The sequence below is a fragment of the Odontesthes bonariensis genome, chromosome 1, assembly GCF_027942865.1.
Source record: "Odontesthes bonariensis isolate fOdoBon6 chromosome 1, fOdoBon6.hap1, whole genome shotgun sequence".
Classification (NCBI taxonomy): domain Eukaryota; kingdom Metazoa; phylum Chordata; class Actinopteri; order Atheriniformes; family Atherinopsidae; genus Odontesthes; species Odontesthes bonariensis.
This window is the reverse complement of record NC_134506.1, coordinates 35,527,620-35,554,984: the sequence shown is the minus strand read 5'-3', so window position 1 is coordinate 35,554,984 and position 27,365 is coordinate 35,527,620. Positions and strand designations below refer to the sequence as shown.

At 40.3% G+C, this 27,365-nt stretch overlaps 1 protein-coding gene across 2 annotated transcripts in view; it reads left to right on the top strand.

Moving 5' to 3' along the window:
* Positions 1-27,365, top strand: part of ntrk3b (neurotrophic tyrosine kinase, receptor, type 3b) — a 221,003-nt gene that overhangs the window by 180,642 nt on the left and 12,996 nt on the right. For both annotated transcript variants that reach the window (XM_075465609.1, XM_075465601.1), the window contains exons 13-15: positions 8,111-8,241; positions 14,834-15,006; positions 17,153-17,396. In XM_075465609.1, the coding sequence (XP_075321724.1) occupies positions 8,111-8,241; positions 14,834-15,006; positions 17,153-17,396 (548 nt within the window). The remainder of the gene's footprint in view (positions 1-8,110; positions 8,242-14,833; positions 15,007-17,152; positions 17,397-27,365) is intronic.

Sequence of the window (27,365 nt, the reverse complement as noted above, 5' to 3'; positions counted from 1 at the left end):
GGGGGCATGTGATTGGCTGTAAAGATGAGCCAATGCTCAGTGCTATTTCATAACTGTCTTTGAGAAATCAAAATGATACAGAGAAAAATGCGATTATGAATCATGAATAGACATTTTAAAAAGGGGCCTGTGAAATATAAATGTCTTCATTTCATAAAAAGAAACCCCAGGAACACCTCGTTATCGTGAAAGTAAGAAGGATAGAATACCATTTCATGACAAAGAAGCAGCTGGCGTTTCTAATCATTTTTAAACAAAGCTAGTGTCATCAGCATGATGCTATGGGTGATGCATTCTGTATTCTATTCAGGCGTAGGTGTTATTTCACAGAGCACTTACCAAGGCCAAGCAGCTGCGGCAGCAGACACATGGGCCGGCAGTCAGCCAGCAGCATCAGGTTAAGAGTAGATCCCCACTGAGAGTCAACAGTGAACGCTGGCATTCGTGTCGCAGTCACCCAGCGATGCCAGGAGACGCACAGTCCATGTACTGCTGCGAATTTAATGCTTGAGGACTTTTTGTGTGCTATCAGAACTGGGTGAGTGCGCCTCATCTAACTATTGACATCCTGCGGTGCCACAGAACGCCTAAACCATGGGCACATCACAGCCATCGCTGTAAAATGATTCCCTCGTTTGATTTTTCTTTTTTCTTTTATGTGATAATAGAATGACAGAGGAGAGTAGAGAAGCAACAGATTTTTTAAGTGTTAATAGGGTATTTTTGTTTTTTAATGGTTTTGCAGCATTAATCACACAATAGTCATAAACACCCATGAGGTGCTAGAGTTTAATCAGATGTAACTTGAGTTTATAGTGGTAGTGTTTAAGAGTTCTGAACCATTATGTCTCTTTTATCTTACAAAAAACTCAACATGAGGACGTCCCTGTGTGATTAATAAAAATCCTGCGTTAAATTCAATAATACTTTCTGTTATTACATTATTAATCCTATAAGCGGCATTATATTACTGCAGTATTAATCATTACATGGGAGAGGTCTGGTAGAAACTTCAGAGACTGCCAATAGCTGCTCTTGTGGCCAGGTCTCGAGAAAACGAACAATACCACCCTCGTCATATTCCCGCTGCATTGCAATATGCTCCAAGCTCATCCACCTGTTCACCAGTGATCTCACGCCTCCCACGATGATCAGGAAAATAAATGACCCAAAAACCTCATCCTCCTTTCTCTTCTTTTTGGTCCTGCCCTGAATTCTAAACATCTCCTTTCCAGCTCTTTTGGATTTGAGTCTTATTCCAAGCTTTACCTGGGCTTTGGAAAGCTCAATCAACTGCTCCAACAAACAAACAAATGTCTTGTCGCCATGGTCATGCATAATAACAGATGTAAGAATTACCAGCAGAAATCATTCCTGCAGCACAGCATCCAAGAAATATTTTTAAATAAATCTGTATTTTCACAGAAAAAAACTCATCAGAAAATCTCAATAGGATGCAAAGAAAGACATCTTTTGTCCAGAGGTACTGCAGCACTCTGCCACCAGTGCGGCGCCATCCTTCTGTTCTAGTGGCACCGCACTAGTGGCAGGAAATGAATGTAGAGCAGCTGATAATATGTGTGGATGTCCTCAGCACTTTTGACTGAGCCACTACTTCTAAGTAGTAAAGCAAGGGGACAAACATCGATCGACCCACAACAGGGAGGCTGCCCGAAGGAATAAAAGTCACACCCACGTGTGTGAGCCGTAAACACACACACATTCACAACATTGGCAGATAGTTGGAGACATACACACTCTCAAACAGACACAGACACAGACATACTGACACTGGGAAAATGTGGTGAAATACATGCAAGCACACAGACATGCAGTCACGGGTACAGAACAAAGCCTTCCAAACATCTGCCACCCCCCCCCCACCACCACCACCACCCCCCCACACACACACACCCCCAGAAGCCTGACCTGACTAGCTGAGTAAATCTCAGCGCTACGTTGTCTCTCCCTCCAGGGAGAGTGTTTGCTGGCATCGAGGCCTCATGTGAGCCAGGACAAATGAATGATGCCGAGCTGTGGGATAGAGATTTAATCTCAGGGCTTTTCAACGTGCCACTCTGGGTAAATAGGCGGCAGAATGCAGCCCAAGTCTGCTTGCAGAGGAAGCTGAAGGTTAAAGTAACTTATCTGCGCCGTTGTCAGTAGGCATACTCCATAATAGTGGCCTCAATCCCATCAGTGGGGAGGAAAGAGGCGTTGGGTGCTTATGTAGCAGCTGAGCAAAACAAACCAGATAAATTATTCTTATCCAAGAATTAAGGAAGAGAATGTGGCTGGTACAAATGGATAGTCACACAGGTTTTCATTGCTGCCGTACAAGCAGTAATACAACATCCTTTCTTAACTACTGAGGTTGTAGAGATGTTTACAGTTTCACAGGCAGTCGATACAAATCTAAAATCTCTTCACCCACTGTTAGTTGTACTACATTTTTTTATGTAGTGTTTTCATTACTGTCAAAATAAATCAAACAAGAACTGATCGCAGCAGTCACCAAGCATTATAATGTTTGGATCTTGTAATAATGATAGTCTACTAATGTTGGGAATAGTTCTGTGAAAGGGGAAAAGCTGGACTGCTACAGTACAGCAATGAAATGCAGCAGCAATCAAGAAAGGCACCAAACCGTTTGCATTTACAGAATTAATCTAATCTAATTAGTCTACCGACTCCCTTGTACAGTACTAGAATGAAGCCATGATCAGAAAGCATGAACATCAGAAAGCAGAAATTGTGAGATCCCATTGCCAATGCAGCACTGAAGTCTGAAACTACAAATATAAAAAAGGAGGAGGGAAAAAAAGGAAATAAACTGCCAGGGGTGAGGAGTAACAGGACATTTCTGTTCTCTGTGAGCAGCTGTCGAGCCACTGGTTTAAAATCTGTCTTGTGAAAAAATACTTTTACTTTTTCAAATTGATGATAAAAGAACAGGAGAAAAATTGAAGTAAAAGTGAAGTTGGATACGACTCACTGAAATCTTGTCACGGGCAGTTAGTATGATTCTGTGAGGATGTTTGTGCTGTTCCTCTCAGAATATTATTGTTATCTTTTTAATACGTAAGTTCTTTAAACAAGAGTGAAATGCTTGGTGGCTAGTGTCTTTCCACCTGAACAACAGTGTTTGAGCGGGTTCTTCACTCATATTAACATCTTTAAAGCAACTGAACTGAAGCAACTAAGTCCTGTTTTATCAGCGACTGCAGCTCAAATGCCTTAGACCGAGAAGAAAGGGTTCATGTGGATTGTGGTGAGTGTGGAGTATGCGTTAGGGAAGTTAGTTCAACAATTAATTTGCTTCGGTTTCATTAATTTACATAATAGCAATGTCAGACACGATTATGTTCTCAAATAAAACTGATGAAATGTGATTACAACAAATGCGAATTTCAAATGTGAGATAAGACATCAGTCTAAGAAAAAGTGTATCATCTCAACGTACAACACACAGATGACAACCCTCTAATTTTTGCATTTTTGGTACGTCACCAACTATCTCATTCAGGACATTTAAACGATGAGGCTTGAATGATCAAGCCTGACGAAGGAGTGAAAAGGAAAAAAAAGGGAACATTCGGAATGAGGAGATAGATTATTTCTATTGCTTATGGAAAGTGCAACAGTGGAAGTAGAAACACGATTCAGTGGGGAACAGATGTTGGATTGGTCTTGAGAGCTTTCACACCTCTTTCAGCTGAGAAAGTGTCAGAGATATTTGGCCCAGTAAATCCTGTCAAAACACATTCTGAATTAAAATGTACATGTATTGACTTTTTTCCCCTCCTCTCTTGGAAAGCAGATTTTTAGAGGATGAAGCTTTGACAGCAGTGATGAGTTAGTGTCCCTGGTGGGGTTCTCACCCAGCAAAGTGGCTGCCAGCTCGTGCAGACACTTCTGTTCGATCTACTTTCAAACTGGGACATTTCTTCATATTTCACTGTGATTTCACAAATAGTAGTTATGACATCGTCTGACAGAGACACCAGAGGAACCTTGGATTTTTGAATTACTTTCTCAACATGTTCATGAGCAGATGGTTATGCAAATTTCAAGGAATGACGAAATAAAAAAAAAACCCAGAGGAATGGTCATACTGAACAAGTAATCTCGGTTCTGAATTGCTGTTAGAGAGAAGAGGCTCCTTTCGGGGGAAAGTCTCACTGTGATGGAACAATTCAGGATTTACACTGTTAAGACTTGCTTGAATTCAAAAGATACCATGTCTGAGCATTTGACCATTTGGAAAAGTTAGCAGAGTTTGGCAAGGATTTTTTTTGTATATACAAGAAAAATATACTGTAGGTTGGTAACCAGTGGCCCCAGCTTCAGCCCCCCATCAAAAGAATGTTGGATTTAAACAGGCGATGTCAGCAATCCATTGTGATCATGTTTTGGTACAAAAACAGTGTCCGGTAAATGCTCTTTGAGAAGCAAAGGATCTCTGGTTTGTCATCATATGCATGAGAATATATCATGCATATGTGCATTTCACCTTCACAGTGCAGAATATCATGATGCAATTAAGGAATATGAAAAATTTCAGTGGGTAAGAGAAAAGTGAGCAAGTGATCGCATGATACTTGGTCCCTCTGTCAGCTCTGGATTAAGAACCCCCAGGCATCATTCATCGATAGCTGATATAACAACATGGGTAAGGGGATACAGTCACAAATTAACTATGCAAAAAAGAAGCCGCATGTTTGCTTAGCGCAGATGCAGCATTGACACGGGAAATGTGTGTCGTGGTTGGAGCAGTCAATATTAGATCCTTTCTGCAAAGAAATATTTGCTGGACCAAACACAGTAGGAGCCAGAGTTTGTGATGGCACAGAGTTGTATCAGTGCACTTTGAAAAGGTCATTTACAGTGCTATGATGTGAGGCTATCATTACAGGCCTGAAATGCAAAAATGGATGTATTTAAACAAATAAAAAGAAGCTGACAAAACAAAAACATGATAACAAAGGTGGTAACCACATTAAAGTAATACACATGATTCTATTGAAAGATGCTGCGTTTTTGTTTTTGAAATCTTTTCTTTTTCTCAAAAAACTTTAGAAAAAGCGCAAGTAATGAATTTACACATTACGTTTGTCTGCTACCTTCAGCAAACGACCTTCCTACCATTGCTGTCGTCAGTTTGAACCGTATTTCATCCTGCATGTTGACGGTTAGAGTTTGTTTCAAAGAGATCCACTTTCGAATTGCCCGTCTTGTGCATAGCATTTCATTCTTGTTGTGAAAGCTTTATCTGGATCCTGCTTTATCAGAGTTTTGCAACGCTGTTAGCTCTTTACTTAAGATAGGTTACCGTAGGTTACGCTGCGTCAAACTCAGTGTATCATCCGGCATTAAAAGTGATGCACTGTTGAAAATATGATCAATGAGTGTAACCAAGGACTCAGCATAGGTCTAAACATGGACTTTCCTTTCCAAGTATGAAAGAAGAAATAATACAATTGCTTTATTATGTTTTTCCTACCAAACATTATTCAGTTCTTGAACATGAAATGAAGTGATATGGAAATGTTCAGGAAATTGTATTATGTTTTTATTTCATTTGTGTCTTCCCTTTCCTTCATTGTGTTTCATGGTTTTTTGTGCATATAAAAAGGTCTGCAAAGGTATGCAGCAGTACAAACCAGTGAGAGTAATTCTATATATGGGAGGATGCTGTCCCTGAGCAGCCTGAAGCCGCTCATTAGCAGTGCACACATATATTTCAGTGGTTATATACATCACTGTGTGTGTATAACAAGATTGTATTATGTCTGCCTCATGAACAGTTGAGCACACCTCTCGACAATAAGGAAATACAGAGGGGACTTAAAGAGACATTAGGTAATACCATCAAAATAACTAAATTTACTGTGATTGATCAATATATGGACAAATACAGCCAGCTGGAGATGCCATTGTCAGCTCAAATAAAACCATTTTTGGCTAAAAAATAAATCTGATAGCAATGTTTGTCTGTCTAGAACACAGGCTACAAATAACCCAACTATATATGCACTCTTCTCTCTGAATCTGTTCAAGTGCTTCCTCTGTAAACAAAGTGTTTAACATCTGCATGAGATGGAGGCAGGGCTCAACCAAAGTCGCTTGGAAATAGTTGGCAAGTTAATGGATTAATCTACAGAAAAAGATCAAACGGTCTAAGGGAAAGCCATGCAACACATCATGTGCTCTAACAGCAGACATCAGTGTTCACTGTGACCTAGTGCATGCAGCCTTGCGTGCAACTGAGCACTCAATGACATCGTCCAGCATACTTGACCATCAAGCATAATTCAATAAAAGCACACAATGCACAGATTGAGGATGGATTATATCCTTAATATATCCACCACGGATCTTATAGACTTGATTTATTTCACAAGAAGACATAGGAAGCCTGAAGATGTATTGCTAGATTAACGCATCAGATCTCAGTGTCTTCAGTGTATGATCAAGAGTCTGTTGAAGCAGCTGCAAAAATGAATCACATATGATTCACATAATAAGACAGTTCGAACCACATCCTGGGCAGAAGGTAAAAGAAGGTAAAAGATACATACAACTAAGTACCGAACCCTTCTTAGTGATAATTATGCTTATGATTCATAGTTTAGATATTCCCCGTTGTAATTACTGTCTTAGTGCACACTGCTGTAACTTTAAAGTGAAAACATGGACTTTTTGGAGAATTCATTTAAATTCCCAGGTATTTTTAAATTTGATCGACAATAAGAGTGCCTCTTATATGTATATATATATATATATATATATATATATATATATATATACATATACATATATATAGCTACAATACTAATTCTTTTGGTAAGCATTTCACTTACTTGTTACATCTCATTAATATTCAATAACAGAGAGAGCTACAGCACGGCTGAAGCTATGATGCCTGGCCTCATAGACTGTGGTGATTTTTTTTATCCACATGTGTTGTGGAAACCATGTGTGCTGTATGTGTGCCGATGTATCTGAGCACCACAGCTTTCATAGTAAACCTCCCAGCTGTCATGTTTTATTCAGAGTGAGGCACAAAGAATAGGTCTGTTGAAAAGCTCCCAGTACGCCGTCTTCCGTTTCACCCTCAGCTCCCTGTCTTGCTATCTCTGCCTTTTCCTGCAGCTTTGTCACTTACTCAGACAGTTATTCTGTGCAGCCGCCAGTTTTTAAGGCTAATCAATAGAAGAAAAAGCATCCATGATTGGAGTACAAACATTGTGCATATACTTATACATCGACAGTACATATATATATATATATATATATATATATATATATATATATATATATATATATATATACAGACTTTTTGAGTCTACAACCCTCTACTTGTAAAATGATCCTTGTTAGTGAGGTTTAAGGACTGTAGAAAAAGAGATGTTGAGAGAGGCAAAGCGTTTGTTTTCTTCACTCTGCTCAGCTACAGGTAGAAGCTTTATTTCTCTGCCATAAACATTTTACAATTCCATTCTCATTAGACAATATCCTTCTGTGGTGTCTCAGCGCTGACACTAAAACCGAGGAATCCAGATAAAAGATCTGTGGCTCGGCAGGTCCAGTGTCATCTGGCAGTTTATTTGCACTTCAGAGATTTAAAACCACTTGAACCATGATGCTCCCGCTATTCTATCTTAAGTAGCTTCAAAGTTAGATAAAACATTTTCCACACACATTGACAACATCGTACATTCTGTAAAAAAAAATTTTTTTTTAACCAAGAAAAAAATATACCATAGCCATGGCAACAAGCAGAAAAAAGGAGAATTGTCTTTAACATCTTTTTTTAAACGCTTCCCTGTGATTCAGCGTGACGTACGGCATTGTATCTTTAAAATCTTGAGATTATGACTTGAGTTTATAAAACGTAGCTTCACTTATATTTTTTCTCTTTTTGCTTGCATCCCGTCAGTCCTCATATTGTCTCTCTTACAGATATAAACATTTGGTGGTGAGATGCTCCCTCTAATCATGTTTTGCTGTCAGTATAGCAGAGTTGTTGCCTAATAAAAATGTACTACGGCGGAATGTTTAAGAAAGAGATGAAACGAAAACCCTGTTTCTTTCTGTTTTGTTTCAGTCGTCCAACATATAAAGCGGAGAGACATCATCCTGAAGAGGGAGTTGGGTGAGGGAGCCTTCGGTAAAGTCTTCTTGGCAGAGTGTTACAACCTCAGCCCCACCAAGGACAAGATGCTGGTGGCTGTCAAGGTACATCTTCAGTGTGTGGCTGTCAGTCTGAGTGTAAGTGTGTGTTTTATCGGCACATTAGTCCCACTCCAGCAGATATAAATTCCCTAAAATCTCATCTGTGATCCTAGAATATGTGCATTTTAAGGTTTTTTGCCATGAAAGAAACCTCTGAAACTCTTAAAATGATTTGGGTAGATTCTCATTCATTTAATGTGGATCTATGAATATTTTTATATATTCAAATATTAATTAGATTTACCCGTATATATGTTTTAACCAGAGACTATTTTAAAGTAGAACAAGGTAAATTATACAAGAATGCATGTCGATGCTAGTAGTTATTATTCACTTTCTGTCATTTTCAACAATTAAATTAATGCAGTCTTTAGTACACACGGCTGCAGTTCTATCTGTAGAGAGACTCACTCTATGAGTGCCGGATTATCAATGGAAACGGACATGACCATTTGTATTTGCAGTGTCACCCAGATATATGGCTGAAATAGCATCACACAACCTAGTTAGTTTAGACTAATTAGACTTTAGGCTTTATACTGCAGATGTGTGTGCTCTATGGTATTTTCATGGAAATCAAAATAAACTGACTTTACCTCTAATGTAGTTTTACATCTTTGAGCAAGACATGAAGACTAATCTGTGTTCATACTATCACAGACATAAACAGAACATGTCAGGTCTGCAACAAGAGCGCAACTCGCCAAATAGCCCCTCTTGCTGGCTTCTGCTGTCTTCTCCACTTAGCGTGTGCAAACTTCTTGTAGTTTACACTAGTTCCACATTTCATCGGTTCCTCCCAGCACATTAAGTCAGCTGCACAGCTTCACCCAACAAGCAGTCTAATTTGGTATCATACTAAATGAGTCTTTACAATTGGTTTTATGTTAATATCTTTGGAAAAGACACATTCACACAACCTCTTTTATGATTACATATTCTTATGATGTTCTTAACAATATGCTGACCACTTCTACAAAAAGAGGTATTATATGAGCAACTGATCCCACAGCTGTACAGAAGAGGTGTTATAATTCACACTGTTAAATAACAGCTGATGTTTATCAGCCTGCTAATGGAAGAAAAAAAAAAGTTTCTTTCAGTTCTGTCAGTCTTTCTGGTCGTAAAGCCCATTATGAAATTGGTTGGATACCACATTCCTTAAATAAAGGGCCGAAGCCTTTATTTACTTCAACAGCTCAGGGCACCAGGCTTTATTAGAGGCAGGCCTCTATTTAAAATTACCATTTTTATTAGTATGGTGTCTCATATTTTTCTACAATGCCTTATTTTAATGCCTTAAAATAAAAAATGGGGCACCAGGCTTAAGCAGCCTTATTTCTGCATACATGTGTGCTCATATACAAGTCAGACATGAGCCCATGTATTACCATAGGAATCCCAGTAATCTCTAAAAGGTGTGCGCAACTTAGCTGTTGTTTTTTTTAGCTTGACAAGCTAGCACTACACACTCAATTCTTCCTGAATGATATGAAATTACGATTCCTGAATTTATTTTGATATAAACTTTGCTGCTGTTAGTCGGGTTTTTCTTGTCAAAGATGTGCATACATACCAAATTAATAAATATCACTGCACCATTTTACAATAATATGTCACTCTTACAAATGCTTAATCCAGAACGACAGAGTGTTAAAATCAGCATGTTTATTATTTAATTGGACTGATCAGATAAAAATTGTAAAAACTGAGAATTGGCATTTTTGCCATGCAAATTGTAACATTTCTGCCTTTACTGGGCGTCTGCCTTTATTTGTATATGTCAACGCCACCACCAGCCATTGTAACAAGTCTGGCTGTCAAATGAATCCTAGTTTTCATTTTAGGAAATATGGTGTTTGCTAAAATATATGCACTGCACAATCACATAAAGCAAAATGTGACAAAACCACATCGCTGATAAAGGCAAGAAGCTAAAACACAAACTTCTGCACCCTAGAAATGGTATAGCATTTAAGCTAAGCTACTTCCCGGTCATGGTTTGACAAATCAATAAGTCACTCCAAAGTTGACTTTTATTCAGTGTAAATATGGTCTCAGCGGTATAGATAATGGATGGATGGATGGATGGACATACTACTGAGTGTTCTTTTTAATGGGGTTGGGTACCTTAAATTTTGCTGAAAAATGAGCAACTTCTGTCAAAAAGGAAAATTGATGTCTGAGACGGGATGTAACAACAAAAACAACAGCAAAGGTAATACCCCAGTGAACTGGAGGATTTGTTTAGAAAAGATTTGAGCAACTGTTGTCACAGCGTGGCAGCTCGCAGAGCTATCAGCCAGCTCAATATTAAGTTGCGCTTGGCAGCTCCCAGTGTGAGAATACAGAGCGGTATGAATGTGAAGCGGCTTGATTTCCAATACGAGGCTGCAGACTCAGCAAAAAAGACAGAAGCGCCCAGACCTTGACAGCAGGAGAAGTTAGTGAAAGAGATCAGATGAAGGTGACTGAGTATCCGGCTGCTGCCTTTTTTGCTTTCTAGTAGTTCTATGAAAAAAGAAAATCTCCTCCACGGTAACCTCTTTAAAACACAGTGTTACGTGCATTTCCATCTGAACTCCTTCCTGCCTGTGACGAAGCAGGAAGAAGCTCTCTGAACACTCTTAAAGGTCAACAAAGAGAACATTCATTGCAGCGCGTTCCCTAAATTTATCGTTGTCAAGCACTTTGAAGGTATTGTTTTGGAAGCGTGCCCAGACGAGAAAACATTTCCTTAAGAGTTTGGTTTGATTTGGTAATAGAATTTTATGGCCATTTTACCTGCCCTGTCGTACATCTCAACCACTGCCAGCACTTCACTGAAAGGAGGAGCACATACAAGTGAAGGCATTTTCATCCTGAGGTCATTCCATCTGTGATAATGTAAGCAGCAGGCTGGGAAAACAGGACCCAAGGCCAAGGAGATCAAGAGCGGCAACTCTGTGCATTTTCCTGCTCCTGATGAAGTGTCAAGAGTCTATTTTTTTCTCCAAGAAAGAAGCCATAATAAGGCGGGTTCTTGCTGTAATTTATTTCTTCTCCTTTTCTTCTGACACTGGTGGCTTTAACTGACATCCCATCAAGATTTGGTATTTAATGTGCTCTCCACCTCAAAGGCAGGTTCAAGGCACCCGTGTGCTTCATTCTGTTACCAATCAGATCGGTTTTTGTGTGCAGTGGCTGCAGCTACATCTTTCCTCCCCAAACATTACAGCTTGAGTGATTGCTGGTCTCAAAACGACGGCATGTCCAAGATTTTGAAGAGTATAGAAATTGACTACCACCTAGTGTGCACTGTATTACTAAATTGTAGGGAAAACGCAGTTCAATCAGCACACACTCGTTCTTGCTACCTAGCAGCAGGATTTACTTTTAAGAGGCAGTCTAAGGGGATTTAAACCTGTTGATTTATCGACATTGCAGTTTCTGGCAAGAACATGTTTTACCTTTAAGTGCTAAATGTCACTGAATTCTTAAGCGGCAAACAAAATGTTTGTTTTGATAAAGAAATCATTGAATAATGGGCACATAACAATCTTTCTGTATTGCACGGTTCATCAAAAATCAAGGCACAGTCAAAGTTCAAGTTGATCACTTTGCTAAACAGTTTGTGATGTGAAGCCAGCAGGTCCTCTAGTTTATTCTGAGACGGCTCATTTTTATTCCCCAACCATAGCTATTTCAGAATGCTGGGACCCAGCTGTCATCTAAAAAATGTTTTACTCGCTCAGGTTTTCCCAATTCTGCATCATGAAATTTTTCTTTTAATAATCTCTCCCTTACGACAAGGAATTTGCCCAAGATTACAAAATTCATGAGTCCGAGCAAACAACTAACAATGAAAAACAATGAAAGAAGTCTTTTACAGATGTTAGACGTTAGTATGAATGAAAACATTTAGACTACTGATATTTATGTGTGAGTCTGATTCTGGGAGTCGTATGCACTAAGTGTATGCAATCAAAAAGCACCATGTGAATGCTTGTAAAAATGGGCAATTGTAGCTTTCACTGTAAAGTCCTTTGAGAGGTCAGCAAGCGCAGAAAAGTGCTATTTCAAGGCAGTCTTTTTTAACCATCAGTTTATGTTCACTACCAACTACATAACTGACTTTATTTGAGAGTGATCATGTTTTGCATCATGACTTTTAAGGCAAGGCAAGTTTATTAGTAGTACACAAGGCAATTCAAAGTGCTTTACAGCTACATCAAATCACAAGAAGGCTATATGGCTCTAACATGTCAGAGATGTACTTTGGTGCTTGACCATGAAGAGACTTGTACACAAGCAGAGCTGTTTTAAAGTCTATTCTCTGAGCGACAGGAAGCCAGTGCAGAGACCTGAGCGCTGGACTAATATGGTCGTATTTCCTGGTTCTAGTCAGGACTCGAGCAGCAGCATTCTGGATGTACTGCAGCTGTCTTACAGACCGTTTAGAGAGCCCAGTGAGCAGCCCGTTACAGTAGTCTAACCTGCTGCTTTTAAACATAATGTGATGTAGACTCAAATCACTGTCGTGTTTATCGCTGCACAATATATAAAGAGTATATGGAAACTGAACAAGTACTGCGCCTCATTTTCTCCTCTGCTTTCATGGTGTCTTGGTGCTCAAGAACGAGTTGGGATAAAGTTAAGGGTGGCCAAAACAAGCACTCAACAACACAAGATGTTGGCATTGGCAAAAGCAAGCTTCTACTGTGTACACAAGCATAAGATAGTGATTTAAAGAAAAAAAGACTTTATGTGCACTTTTTGGATGAGGTTCTGGCTTAAAGGCTATGGTTTTTAGTTTATTCGACAAAGACATAGAGATTGAGTCATCCTGATGTTTTGTGGATAAGGTTTGGCTTGCTAGCCATGTTATTTTAGCATGCTAATTAGTGCCAGAAATAATGTGTTGGGAACCTTGAATGTCAGCACCAAATGTGATGGTAATCCATCAATGTGTTGTCAGGCCATTTTACTCAAAGCACCTTGTCTATTATTAATTCAACTAACATTGAGGTTACTAATTGGTTTACTGAGAGAATGCAGCAAAAACAGGAAGAGCACAAGCTACAACTTAGTATGAGGGAGAGTGAGAAATGTAAAATTAGAAGATGGATGGATGGAAGGACGTATAAATGATACGCATGTATGGAAGTTTCATAGATAAATATGAACAATACAAGTACTTTAAAAAATACCAAGAACAAATGTAAAGATTTATATCAATAAAGATTAGAATTTTAAAAATAAGGGCTGTATCTACAAATGATCAACTTCTAAAATGTCGTACCAGATATTTTGAGTGTAATTCATTTGCCAGCACAAATTAGACAAAAAGACAAAAAAAGATGATTTAGTCACATAGTTTCAGGTTTCAAGTTTCAAGTCTTTTATTGTCAGATGCACAGAACAACAGAGTCGGACTGGGCACTGAAATTCTTAGGACAGGACACCGTACAGCAACTACCATAACAAGATATAACACGTCGTAACATGACATGACATAAGTACTCTAACAATTACAATAAATTGGAAATTGGATAAATATGGATACTACAAAATATACATTTTACGCTAATTACTAGAGCAATACTGAACATATAATACACATAATAGCCTATGCTAATCTAAGACCTATACTAACCTAGAAACAAGATAAAAATACAATATTGTGCAATATTGCATGTTGCCGTGCAAACAGCAGTGGAGGTAGGCATGTGTAAAGTGTTGAGTGTGAAAGTGATGAGAGTGCATTATAGTCCATTTTGGAGCCTGATGGCCTTAGGGTAGAAACTGTTCTCCATTCTGCGGGTGCGAGACCGGATGCTTCTATACTGCCTACCAGAAGGCAGCATGGTGAACAGTCTGAAGGATGGGTGATGGCAGTCTTTTAGGATCCTGCCAGCTCTACGAAGACACAGCAGACATAGCAATACTTTGTCAAGTTTTTTTGTTGATATCTTGATCAAATCATGAGTGCAAATGCCTTTGGTCATAATAAATCATGCACTGAAAATCAGATATTATGACAGGCCTAATACAAATGGCTGCAGTGTAAGAGTAAGGAAAATCAGCAAAGTAAAACAGTAAATCCAAACAGTGCAAAGAAAGTTATGTAGTAATGTACATGAACATATTCATACCATAGAGTATATATGTAGATGAGAATTGCAATGGTGTGTTGCACCTGTCACACTAAAGAGAGCTGTTGTACAGTGTCGTGGTGACAGGTGGGACTGATTTCATGCAGAATTGTTTCTGACAGTGGATCTGGAATAGTCTGTCAGTGAAGGTTTTAGTGCAAGAACTTGTGTTAGGTACTGATTCAAGAGTTGTTAAGAAAGTTGATGACTCACCACTGAATGATTACAAAAATTGAACAGATATTAATTCGAATTAACCATCAAACAGAAATTGACATGAACAGTGATTCATGAGATGCAAAGGCTTGAGGTTTTGCCAAAGTCGGGTGAAAAAATGTTGCATCTTTTCAGCCTTTGGACTGAAACGGGTCATGGCAGCTCATTACAATTAACCAAGCCATCTCTTGTAATATTCATTTCTCCTCACTGGGTGAATTTCACTTTTTCATTTTCCCTTTCAGACACTTAAAGATCCCAACCTGTCTGCTCGGAAGGACTTCCAGAGGGAGGCGGAGCTGCTGACCAACCTGCAGCACGACCACATTGTTAAATTCTACGGGGTGTGTGTTGATGGAGATCCGCTCATCATGGTGTTCGAATACATGAAGCATGGAGACCTCAACAAATTCCTAAGGTCAATATTTCAGTGAAGTCGCATTATTTCACATAGAAAGTGACAAATTCTTGACTGTATAATCGTAAAGAAAATTTTGATCATATCAGAAAAGAGTAGCAGTGCACGGTGATAGGTGAAAACTTAATTACAATGCAAATGTGTGTGTGCCATGACTACTCTGCTTGGACTCATTGACAGGATGGAAATGTAAAACTTCATTAATATCATTTCCAGACCATCTCAAAGTTCTCTGTTTTTGCAAACATGTGCACTTCAATGTTTTTGTTCCATATTTGTGAGTCTGAGCAGAAGGAAGTGACCTCTATAAGTTTCAACAAAAGCGACAGGATGCAGCTACAGCGAACGCTTTGGTAATGGAAGACTTGACTGTAGTTGATGTCGGCGTGCTCGAGAGGAGTCAGAGATAGAAGAGTGCTATTTCAAGTGCAATGACAGCAGCTGCAGCATGTGTGTGTGTGTGGTCTTTCTTGTTTTTTAAATTTGAGCATTGGTTGAAAAGATGACATGTTATGATTGAGTGTGACTGTGTGCGCATGTGTCTGCGTGGACTGAAGAGTGCATGAAGATTTTCTGTTGGGAAATCATTCCAGAAATGAAAGGCAATGTTGCGAATGATGAAATTCTTTCATGCAAGGTGCAAGACGTGGCTGATTCTTGGTCTGTTGGTCCTTTTGGTCACATTTAAAAGATGAGATGAGCAGGGAATCAATGGGAGTAAACAGAAAATCAGATGTGCGGGTCCAACTCAACCTTCAGATCAGCGGAGGGCAGTGTGCACTTAATTAGCCAACGCTGTCTGTTAGACAAGTGAAAGAAGAAGAAGCGAGACAAGAGTCAAATGCTAAGAAGAAAAAAGCTCACCTAATTCCCCTATTCTGGAGCTGAATTTCCACACACATACGTACACACATGCCGAAAGAAAAGAACACTGAATCGCACTAGAATTCCAAAATGGAGATTGAGAAACCAGCCGAGACAGAGCTGCAGTCTTCCCTGTGCGGCGGCTGGTCTGTAATTACAGTGACAAGAAGGTGATGAGAACAGCAGGGGACTCTTCACAGGAAATTAGTTCTTCATTGTCACCCAGAAGCCTGCAGTCAACCTATTCTGGCAAAAGTACGACTTACAGAATCTTGATGAAATTACAGAGCCTCACTTAGAATTCTTAATATGTTGGAATGCATGAAAAAAATACAAGTTTTGTATTAGAAGAAAAGTGGCTACAAAGCTCATATTACAGTCACAGAATTAATCACAACAGTGCAGACGCACAAGGTTTATCAGTGCTATTAAAGCAGTGCTTGCAGGCTGTAGTTAATTTGTTAATATTCCTCACATTCTCTCTTTATTATACTAATGATACTCAATAAGTAGAAACAGAAACGAATAGTGTGGGCACAAGGGTTCATTACTATAGTGCTGTATGGAGCTTTGGGTTAGATTATAAAGGGGCAACCCTGTTCAGCATTCTGTCAAGCTGAGCACACCATTGGATAACTACATGCAGTTATCAACGGAGGCTGTGAATGTTATAAAAGAGGATTATAAAAATTGTAACACCCTGCAAGTAAGGGAGCACATTATTATTACAGTATGTCCGAGTGAGAGCTAACACTATGACATACAACAAATGGAGCTCAGACTACCAAACACCAAACTGATAGACTGGCAGTTTCATTCTAAAAGACTAGCATTACCCTCGTCAACCATTTAGTTACCGTCAGTTGGTACCGATCTCTCTTTTAGGCATAATCTTGTCGCCAGTCATGTATTGACCTGGCCCAGGATGGTAGATCACTGCAACACAGAACGTAGTAGCCAACCAGCAGCATATTACTCCTGTCAAAACTCACATAGTAATTCCTCTGTTCTATGTCAGCTTCATAAACCCTGGGATTCACTGTTGCTCACTTCCTCTGAGTTTTGTTTTAGTTTTCAGAACCTAATATTTTAGAATTGTTGCTTATATTGATGCTTATTAAAATTATTTTATGTTTTTTATAATGCCTAAGCTGCTGATGGTGCATCCACAAAGACATGGGAAAAGTTTCATTTTTGGTCTTCACAGCCAAACCTAAGAGAAGAGATCACCATCATCAATACCAGTTTATTAAATCGATCTGCATTATTCTTTGTAACTCAGAGCCCACGGCCCCGATGCCATGATCCTGGTTGATGGCCAGCCGCTGCAGTCCAACGGAGAGCTGGGACTTTCCCAGATGCTGCACATCGCCACCCAGATTGCCTCAGGCATGGTCTACCTGGCCTCCCAGCACTTTGTGCACAGAGATCTGGCAACCCGCAATTGCCTGGTGGGTAATGGCCTGCTGGTCAAGATTGGAGACTTTGGCATGTCAAGAGACATCTACAGCAGCGACTACTACAGGGTAAGCCTCAGCCATCATGATTGTTTTGCTTGTCATTTGCTATTGAATTTCCCTTCTGTGTGGAAGTCCCATTGTCACTGACTCCAGAAACATTTGAGCTTTTGCCACGCCTCAGTTAATTCTGCCACAGGCACCTTGCCTCCACACTGTGTGTAAAGATAAAAATTGTCAACTTTCCGGGTCCTTCAGCTGTCAACATGCTGTTCATTTTAATTTAAAGAATCTCTAATCACAAAAAGTAAATTTAGTTCACAGTACTTTTCACTTGGTCTCTAATTAGGCTCAAAACAACTCTGAATAAAGCCTCTGGGGCTGCGGGGAAAAAAAGATCATTCTAATGGGTAAGTGCTGTTGCTCTCCCATGTCATCTTGTTTATAAGTTTACGTTCCTGTTTTTTGTTTTTTTCCAATCCAAGGAGAGCTAACAGCTCTCCCTTCCCCACGCACCCTGGGGCCTTCACACCAAGCCTCATACATTCAGTCGAGGATGGAGGGCTGCAGCCGTGTGGTGGAAGATGAGCCTGCTGAGCTTCCAGCGTGATGCTTTGGGGCTTGTTTATAGTGCTTCATAATCATGTCCGTTCTACTGTTTAACACGATTAGTGACTATGAATGCTGCAAACCAGGCAGCGACTGCTGAGCTAAAGAATATAGTATTTTTGCTGAACAAATAAGTGGAGTGAAGGCTGCTAGAGATATGGCTGCTTAAAATAGCAAGTTCTTGTGAAATGACTTTAGGTAAACCAGATAATGTTTTCCCAGCCTGACAGCTGGGCCAGTTCGGACGCTGCTTGGGGCAGTGCCAGCAGTCAGGGAGCACTTGCCTGCTGTGCGAGCCGCTCAGCACCCATAAGATAATTTGTTCATAAATTTGAGGGAGTTGTATTCTGTGCCTGCTCCATGGCTTCTCCATGCACACCATCTGTGCGATGAGTATATTACTGCCATGAAACGTGAATATTTGTTTAAGTTGTGGAAGAATTATGTTAGGATTCTGCGTGTTCTGTGCAATGCAGGTTGGTCATTTTTGTGAGTTTGCTCTCTTTGGATTTAAACAAAAAAAATTAGTCTCATGAGGTGCAACAGGATAGCATTAACTCCTTCTATGAAAAACAAATATGTTTAGTCATGTGTTAAAAATAGATTGAGTAGTGACAGTGAGAGACTCTTCAGACCAATATAGAATGAAAAAAAAAAAACATTTAGTCATGTGAAAAAGAAAGAACACCTAATTCTAATTTCTAAGGTTTCATGTATCAGGACATAATAAAAATCTGGTCACCACACAACACCACATGACGTATTATTCTGTGCCATTTTGCATTCAACAGAAGCCAAGCCTAAATAAAGAGGCAGTGTGTGAAAAACTAAGCACGCATTTATGGCTTCCACAGGAATTGAGAGAGTAAGCAGCAGTCGGGTGCTGCTAATCAAATTCGTGTAATTAAGTGATCATCAGCAGGCGTGAACCCCTCCATAAAAACTGAAATTTTGGTTTTACAAACTATTTGGAGGCTATCATTCTAGAGTGAGAAAGTCGAAAACAAGTCGAAAACATTCAAGACAGCTACGGATATTCCCAGGACTCTACAGGCCTCAGTGAGCTTGTTAAAGTTGTTAAGTGTTAAAGTTCATGGCAGCACAATTAATAAAAGATTAAACAAGTTTGGCTTATTTGGCAGAATAGCCCAGAGAAAGCCTCTTCTCTCTAAAAAGAACATGGCAGTATGACTTAGATTTGCAAAGTTAGAAAACCACAGAACATCTGTAAGTGTCCTTTGGACAGACGAGACTAAAGGGGAGATGTTCGGTCATAAAGCACGTTTGGAGAAAAGCAAATACAGCATATCAGCACCAATACCTCATACCAACTGTCAAGGACGGGAGAATGTGGGCTTATTTTGCAGCCAGAGGACCTGGACAGTTCTTTGTAATGCTGTGTTGGACCTTAAGAAAGCCGTGCATTTCTCACAACAGTGTGAGATACTATAACGTCACACAGAAGATGGTTACTTTTTATTATTGCGTCATTGCGGCTGAAGGTGGTTCTAAAAGGAGTTGAATCAGGGGATGTATTTAGTTTTTCACACACTTCTTCTGAGTTCTGGCTCAGTTTTTGTTCAACGATGACGAGATTCACAATGTCATGTTGTTTTTCATCTGAGATAGTATTTATCTCAGATCTGTCAGGACCAGATGTTTGTTGTATTATGTCCTGATACATCAAACCTTAAGCCAGGGATGTCCAAAGTCGGTCCTCGAGGGCCGCTGTCCTGCAGGTTTAAGAGGTTGCCCTGCTTCAACACACCTGATTCAGATTAAATGGATCTCTTCAACAGATTGTTAAGTTCTACACAAGCCTGTTAATGATGTCTTGATCTAAATCAGGTGTGTTGAAGCAGGGCAACCTCTAAAACCTGCAGGACAGCGGCCCTCGAGGACCAACTTTGGACATCCGTGCCTTAAGCCTTAAACATTGTGTTCTTTCCTTTTTTACTTGATTATGTATGTTTAATAAATACACTTCAGTATTTCCTGTGAAATATCAGTTTCACAGCAAAACAGAATGTCATATTACACTTGTGAAACCATTTCTTGCACACTGTAACGTAGCTTCGCGACAGTCATTTGCCAGCCACACCTCTGAGATGTCATTTCAAAGCTCTCGAAGGGTTTAGCATTGAGCTCTTTATGAGGTTGGATAAATGGACGAATGCACTTACAGCCTCATCCAGGTCAACTAAATGTCAACCATGATACCCACAAACCGTGCTGGGAATCTTGCATAGAGACTGTGCTAACAAAAAAAATCCATCTATAATGTTACTTTAGTGGAGCTGTATGGCTGTGGGTGTAGTGTTTATCTCAGGTAGGCCTCAGTGGACAAGTAAAGGATAGAACTGAGCGTGTTTCGTTGTTTTGGCTCCAGAGAAGCTCATCTAATTGCTTCAGTCACAACTCATTTAGCAGGCAGATAGCACTCAGCTGGAAGACTGGTTCAGTTGGCTGTTCTTGTCTGAACAATTATAAGCCTAATATACTGTACATAAGTGCTATGAGTAAACAGAGACTTTCAACTGATATAAAGTCTAACAGAGCAACAAGGTGCTGTGTGATGTTGAGTTTGTTAAAGTGCGATTGCCAAAGATTTAGTTAATCAATAAGGGAGCATAGGAATGGTGTGGGGCAAAGGTTCTGGTACAGGGCCCTATCTCTCAGTCCTCACACTGGCTGTATTCATCAGTGGGAAGCCGGTGAGGGATCATGCTCTTGACATTGAGACTGCTGCTGGTAGTTTAAGCTGTCTGTGCGGGGGGAGGGGTGGACCTGGGGGATGACGAGGTGAGCACATTATGCTCCTCACAGACATGAAAAGAAACAGCACGATACTCACATGCCCAGCTACACTCTGCCCAGGCTAACAGTGGGGTTGGTTGGGAAAAAAGACTCCGATGCTGCATTTGGCCTATAGAGATTTGAAAACCAGAGATAAAATCTGTTTATGTAAGTCTGCCCATCTCTGATATTTGCTTTTCATAAGTTTTTGTGTACTGCAGGCAGGCATTCTGCAGACATCCATTTTCAATCTTACCAAGAGTTTGCATATTTTGTTGTGCTGTTAGGTACAACGTCTCAACTGAGGAGTGCTCCAGAGCAGTTTCTGTTCAGTTTCAGATTAAATTGTCCGTAAAATGCGCCCCTCTTTCACTGATTCGTTTCTTGATGATATCCCAGACAGCAATATCAGACTGAAACAACTTTTAAACGTCGTCAGGCAACAACTATTGAATCTGCAGTGTGTTGATGCCTGACAGTGTAACCGAACTGAAATCAATTGATTGACATTGAATAAACATTCAATTCTCAAATGAGAGACAGAAAAATCAATTATTTAACCATCATCTTAAAAGATGGCCAGTGAATGTAGACATTAATCAAATGTATGCATTTTAATTGCCAAATTTTAATTAAATACAGTGACAACCTTCTCTGCACTTAATCTATTACGTAGTTGCTAACTTTAAAAGTAAACCCTTCAATCAATTAACTTAATTTCACTTTAATTTGGTCTGAGATTGAGGTGTTGTTTGAAAATTATGAGACAGTGTGAGATCTAAATAGAATTCTTGAGAATAAAAGTAGAATCTTCAGAGCTTTGTGCAGCCACACAGAAACAGCAGGAAGGTAATCACCTCCCACACCTGCACAGCTAACAATTTTCTGATTGCACTCCTCTCTTGATCGCAGCAACGTTGTCTGAAGAAGAGTAAACAAAGAGAGATGGCTACCAGTGTTGTGGTACCTTTTATCTCTGAGTGGGGGTTTAGGTTTCATCAAGCCAGTTAACACAAAGAAGGCCTGGCTGTGTTAAACTTGCTTACTGAGTACACCCCTCAGGTCTTACCAAGTACACCCCTCTTGATTGAATAAAAACCAAACAGAGATAGGTGACCAGAGAAAATAAAAATCCTCACAGCAACAATCTAGAAGAAAGACTTGAATCGTGAGCAACTATTCCAGCTGAATGTGGGCTTCTTGTAGCACAGTAAGTGGTGAATTTGAGGGAATTTCAGATGGCTGAATAATTTATTGAATAATCAGTGTGTTTGATTAACAAAAAACACAAGAAATGGTTTGTAATACACTAAGAGTCTCAGTTAAAATTGTGTGTACTTGGATCTGTGTGTGTTCTCCCCGTGTATGCGTGGGTTCTCTCCAGGTACTCCGGCTTCCTCCCACTGTCCAAAAACATGCATGTCAGGTTAATTGGCATCTCTAAATTGTCCTTAGGAGTGAGTGTGAGCGTGCATGGTTGTTTGTCTCGTTTGTCTCTGTGTAGCCCTGTGGACTGGCAGCCTGTCCAGGGTGTACCCCGCCTCTCGCCCATTGACCGCTGGGATAGGCTGCGGACCCCCCGCGACCCGACCGACGGATTCAGCGGTATAGAAAATGGATGGATGGATGGATGGATGGATGTGTGTGGCATTCTTTGTTTGGAGCATTGTGATACCATCGCTGCTCGTCTATATTGAGGAATATTGACAGGGCCCACAGATGAGGAGCTCTGAACAGTATTGGACACTTTCTTGAGTGATTCTTAAATAGCAGCATACTGCCAAGAGTACAATCCGCCCTTTGCTGACTAGTCGTATCGGTGCTTGCTGGCCTCTGGTACTCCTGAGACACTTTAGTGCAGGAGAGAGCAACTAAGAGATAGAGACAAATGTTGTCCTAAATCACATCCATCTGTCATCCATCTGCTCCACCTGCACTGAATACGCTTCTCTGTTGTTTGAGAAGAGAAAACTGCAGAACCCACGCAGGCCGACAGCAGCTCTGCTGTGTAGACTTTCTTTCTACCAGTGCCTCACTATACACCAGGAAAAGTTTCCCTGAGTCCTAAATTATGCATGTTTTGGTGGGTAAAAACGAAAGTGAATACTCTAACAGTGCCTGTGCGTTAAGGATGAAAAAAGAAAGGGGGTGACCGAAGGCAGTTGTTTTGTTTTTGTTTTAACAGAAAGAAGGTGCTCATGCAGCCTTTAGCTCACACATGTGATTATTGGAGGTATTATCTTCCTATTGCAAAATCCAGCAAAGTCCTGACTCCATCTGCTGTTCACTGAAGCCTCATCAGAAATGGTCTCCATGGAAGGGTGGCTGTCAGGTGGCACTTCTTGAGGAAGGGATGGATCCTCCTTCAACATTATTTTAGCAGTGTGTGAAAATCCTGACAGAGAGCAAATGAAAAGGCAGCAAACATCCAAAGTTGAGCTTCGGAATGTCCTTCAAGAAACCAGGAGAACTATTCCTAAAGACTACTTAAAGAAATCACAAAAAAGCTTGTCCAAGAGGATTCAGGCCGTGTTGCAGAATAAAAGGGCTCATACAAGTTTGTTCGAAATTCCAAAGGTTTTTTCCTTAAATACTGTATCTCCATTTATATTTGAACATGTTTTTATTATCTGTTGCACCTATTTCCTGTTTCCTGGTAGTATAAGATAAAGTCTAGAACCTAAACTTTTGAACAGCACTGTATGTGATTTTGAAAGCAGACCAAAGATTACTAAACGTTACTGTCTGATGACTCCGTTTTAAGGACAAGGACTTGGTGTTCTTTGTGACACTGCTTACCTGTGCTGCTCTTCTCTGAAGGATGGTCCCCAAGTTTCTCTTGTCGCAGAGATTAAACAGACGCTCCTCTACTACATTATTTATCAAGCGCAAGCTCCTCAAGACTGTATGAAGCTGGGTGCTAATAAGTACACAGACAATATTTATTGCTTCTGCATGAGGAAATGGAAATAAAGTCTGCTCAGCCTCTCTTCAATTTTTCTTCCTTCTCTTTGCCCAGCACTCAACTCTTTCGTCTGATCACTGTTTTGATAAAGTGAATACCTTTCTTGGCTTTCTAGTTTGATTTGAGAAGGAGATTGATGGCACTGTTTTGACCTCTTTGGTATATTTGATGATATAGCATCTGGTTAGCTTGGTTTGGCATAAAACTGGACAACAGAGAAAAGCCCAGCAAGTGCAAACAGGAGAAAAAGAAAAAAAAAATATGGAAAACCGTGCGCACGGATGATTATTGCAAAACCAAGAGCCCAGAATATTCAATTATGACATTACATGTGAGCAGCAGTGCAACATATGTGTGTGTGAGAGAGGGAGAGATTTGAAAACCTACAGGAACTTTCACCGCCCACCAGCATGCACCATCCTGAGTAGATACCACTTTATCTCCACTTGGCAGCAGTGCAGCAGGTAGAAACCTAATGGACATCAGAGCCTCTAAGAGTGAACTTAGCTTCTGTTTGAGCTGGGAGAGCAGAGATAGCAGCACGGTTAAGAGGAGGGAGTGTAAGTGTGTCTAGATGGTTATCAGGGCCCTTTAAGATGTCTGGGGCCTCCCCTGCAGGCCGTGGAGCGCCCATCGAACAGTCCAACTGGGCTAGTAATCTATCCCCATGCCATGCTGCTGTGCTCTCCACACCGTTAATCCAATCACTCCCCTGCCACGGTGGGACAGGCAGAGCACTAATCCAGTTTACACAGCAACAAAAAAAGCCCCAGACTCATTCCTCACTCCCTGCAGAGCCTTGCCAGCTTCTCCATGTGACATTGAGTGAGAACGATGAGGATAATTAGGGGGGTAATTATTTAATTTTTATCATACGTTTGGCTTCTTGCTCTTTTTATTTATTTTCCCCACATGTCCCAAGCCAACTGCCAGGGCCTTGTCGCAGAACCCAAAGTGGATAGCTTACAATCATCTGGAAAGCAGCAAGTCAGCCAATTTTAACACCCCACGCCAAGATAACAACAGTTCAGTCATTAGTATGCATCTGATGAGACTGAGCATTTCATCCAGTGGGCAGGGTGGGCCTCAGACAAGTCAGTTAGACTAACAGGATCTTAATTAATTTTGTTTGATCTTTACAATCCTCCACGGGGGGTATAGATTGGTATACAGCCCCTTACCAACTCCCTTACCACGACCCAGAGCTTTTACACGAGAGGGGTGAGTGGTTTCGGTATCATCGGTATCAATATTGACTTAATGCTGAGCTCAATAGTAAAACAAGTCATGCGTAATGAGACCAGGTGGAGTGTAAGCCAGTGTTTATTTGGCCATTAGTTTGCCATGAAACCCTGGGAAATGAGTTTGAGGGTACACATGAAGGAGAACCCCTGCCAACTCCCCAATACTGCTACAAGATTCACACTGGCAGATGTAGAGAAAGGGCACCTTTTAAATGTAAGTTTATCTTAATTACTATTTTATCTGTCCCACCAGAGAGCAAAAACAGCAGCTTTGATTATCTCCCACTATGGTGGTGGATTAACCCTGTTTAGGCTGGGAGCTGGCTGGGTGGAGTTTTAGAAATGAGGACGTAAAGGAGTTTTCTGCCCATTGCCTTCGATGCCCGTGGGGCAAGTCATAGAGAGGCGGAATTGTGACAGGAGGATTCAGGCCAAAAATGGCCCAAAAGTGCATTCTCCTTACTTTGCAACTCTACACTGAGATGCAGTTGAGCAGAGCACAAAACACCTGGTGAGATTATTGAAAGTGTGTGGATGCACTGGGTGGCTCTGAGGTGTAAAAGCATTACTGTGAAGCAGGATGGAGGTGGAAAAAAGGTATGAGTGCTGAACAAACCCTCTTGTGACTTTTAGAATGGGGAACATAGGCTTTAATTTATGTGTTCTCAAGCAGACTAATACAATTTCCAATATTTCAGCATAAGCTTGACTTAAAATGTTGTCCAATTTCCCCAAATGCAAACAAGGAGAACCCATGTGAACTAGAATTGTTGGATTAGGTCGGGACTTTGACTTGTCCCTCCAAAAACATTAACTCTTCTTCTAAAACCATTCTTTTGTGGAATGGCGTGTGTGGTGAGAGCCACAGTCTTGCTGCATGACTGACTTTCTCGTGAGACTGTGACATCTGTTTGAGGGATTTTCTTGTAAGAGCCAAATGTATTGTTTCATGAATGATGGCAGCAGTTCTGGCCTAGATCCTGCAAAGGCAGCCATGACACTACCACCACCAGATTTCCCACATAAGATACGATTTTTATGCTTTTTTTTCTTTTTTTCATATATTTTCCTCCTAAAATTTTCGAAAAGCGTCATTGCTCTTGTTGGAGAGTATTTTCCTTGCAGCCCTGTCATGCAAACTGTGGTTGTTTAGTGTTATCCCGATGGTGGACTTTAGAGAGACCTTTAGTGATTTAGATGTTCTCAGATCTTTTTTTCCACCTATTACAGACTTACAAATATCTCATAGTCCCAGGAAGTGTTTTTAATGAACTACAAGCTTCCTCCAGACTGTAGTTGTCTGTGATTCTACCCTGGTCTATAAGACTGTAAGATTGAGCAAATAAGTCTGCTGACGAATAATGAAAATGTCTCACTTCTGTGCTCTCTGTGTCAGAGCTGTGGTCTGAGTGTCTAATATGGAGGACTATAGTTAAAATACACTCGTACACAGAGGAGCAGACAGAATCAAACCGCACTTGCCCTGAATTCCCCTTTCTTATGGCACCTTCTGGCAGAACAGGGTCAAGTTCAGGTGTGAGCGTTTTCCTTTTTGCTTCAAAATGTAACTAATGTGAAAGCAGTTTTTTTCATTTCTCGTATTCACTCCTTTCAGTTATCTGAGCTCCCTGTCCTCAAACGCTCTCTACATTGCTCAGCTAAATCTGTCTCTCTCGATGAAAACTTAGTTTGATAGCGTGATAATTCCTGCAGTTTATCTTAAAGTAAGGAAACAGATTGTCAAACTCTAGTGGAGATTGACTGTAGAATGCCTCGTTGCAAGCACTACACTAATTATAAATGTGCAGCCCTGCGAGCCGGAATGTACCTGAATTTTTGGAAACTAATTCCAAACAGGCACTTCCAGGGTGCTTATATATTTGGCTGGTCCCTGGAAGGGGAAATGTAGTTTGGTCCTCACTGAAGCATAGCTAAACATGTAGCTTGAAGATCAGACTCTCAAATATTCCACTTTAAATAAAGCGGGGTGCCCTCTGTATAAGATTTGACTTGTCACAGGAATATGCCTTTTTTTTAAGGAAAAGATGTTCTTACTTGAATGGGTTTTCAGTGAAAGTGGAATTGAAGTGAAATGATGCTTTCCGTTTGTTTTGCTGAAACACCAGCAAGACCAGAAGTTTGACATTTTGGAGGTTAATGGAGTGTGATTTTTATTCTCAGTCAGCATGTTGGTGTACAAAACTGTCTCTTAACAGTCCTGTTCCCCTGCAGGTACTCTATGCAAATATTGATATTGTGTTAAATGTAAGAAGGGCATGCAGCTTTGTAATGTCATTTCACAATAAACACTGCACAGTAGATATCAACTTATTGAAGATTTTCAAGAAAAAATGTCACATTCAAGAATTATATGACTCAAATAACCACAACTTTTGCATAGGATACAATTTCAGTGGATGCTAA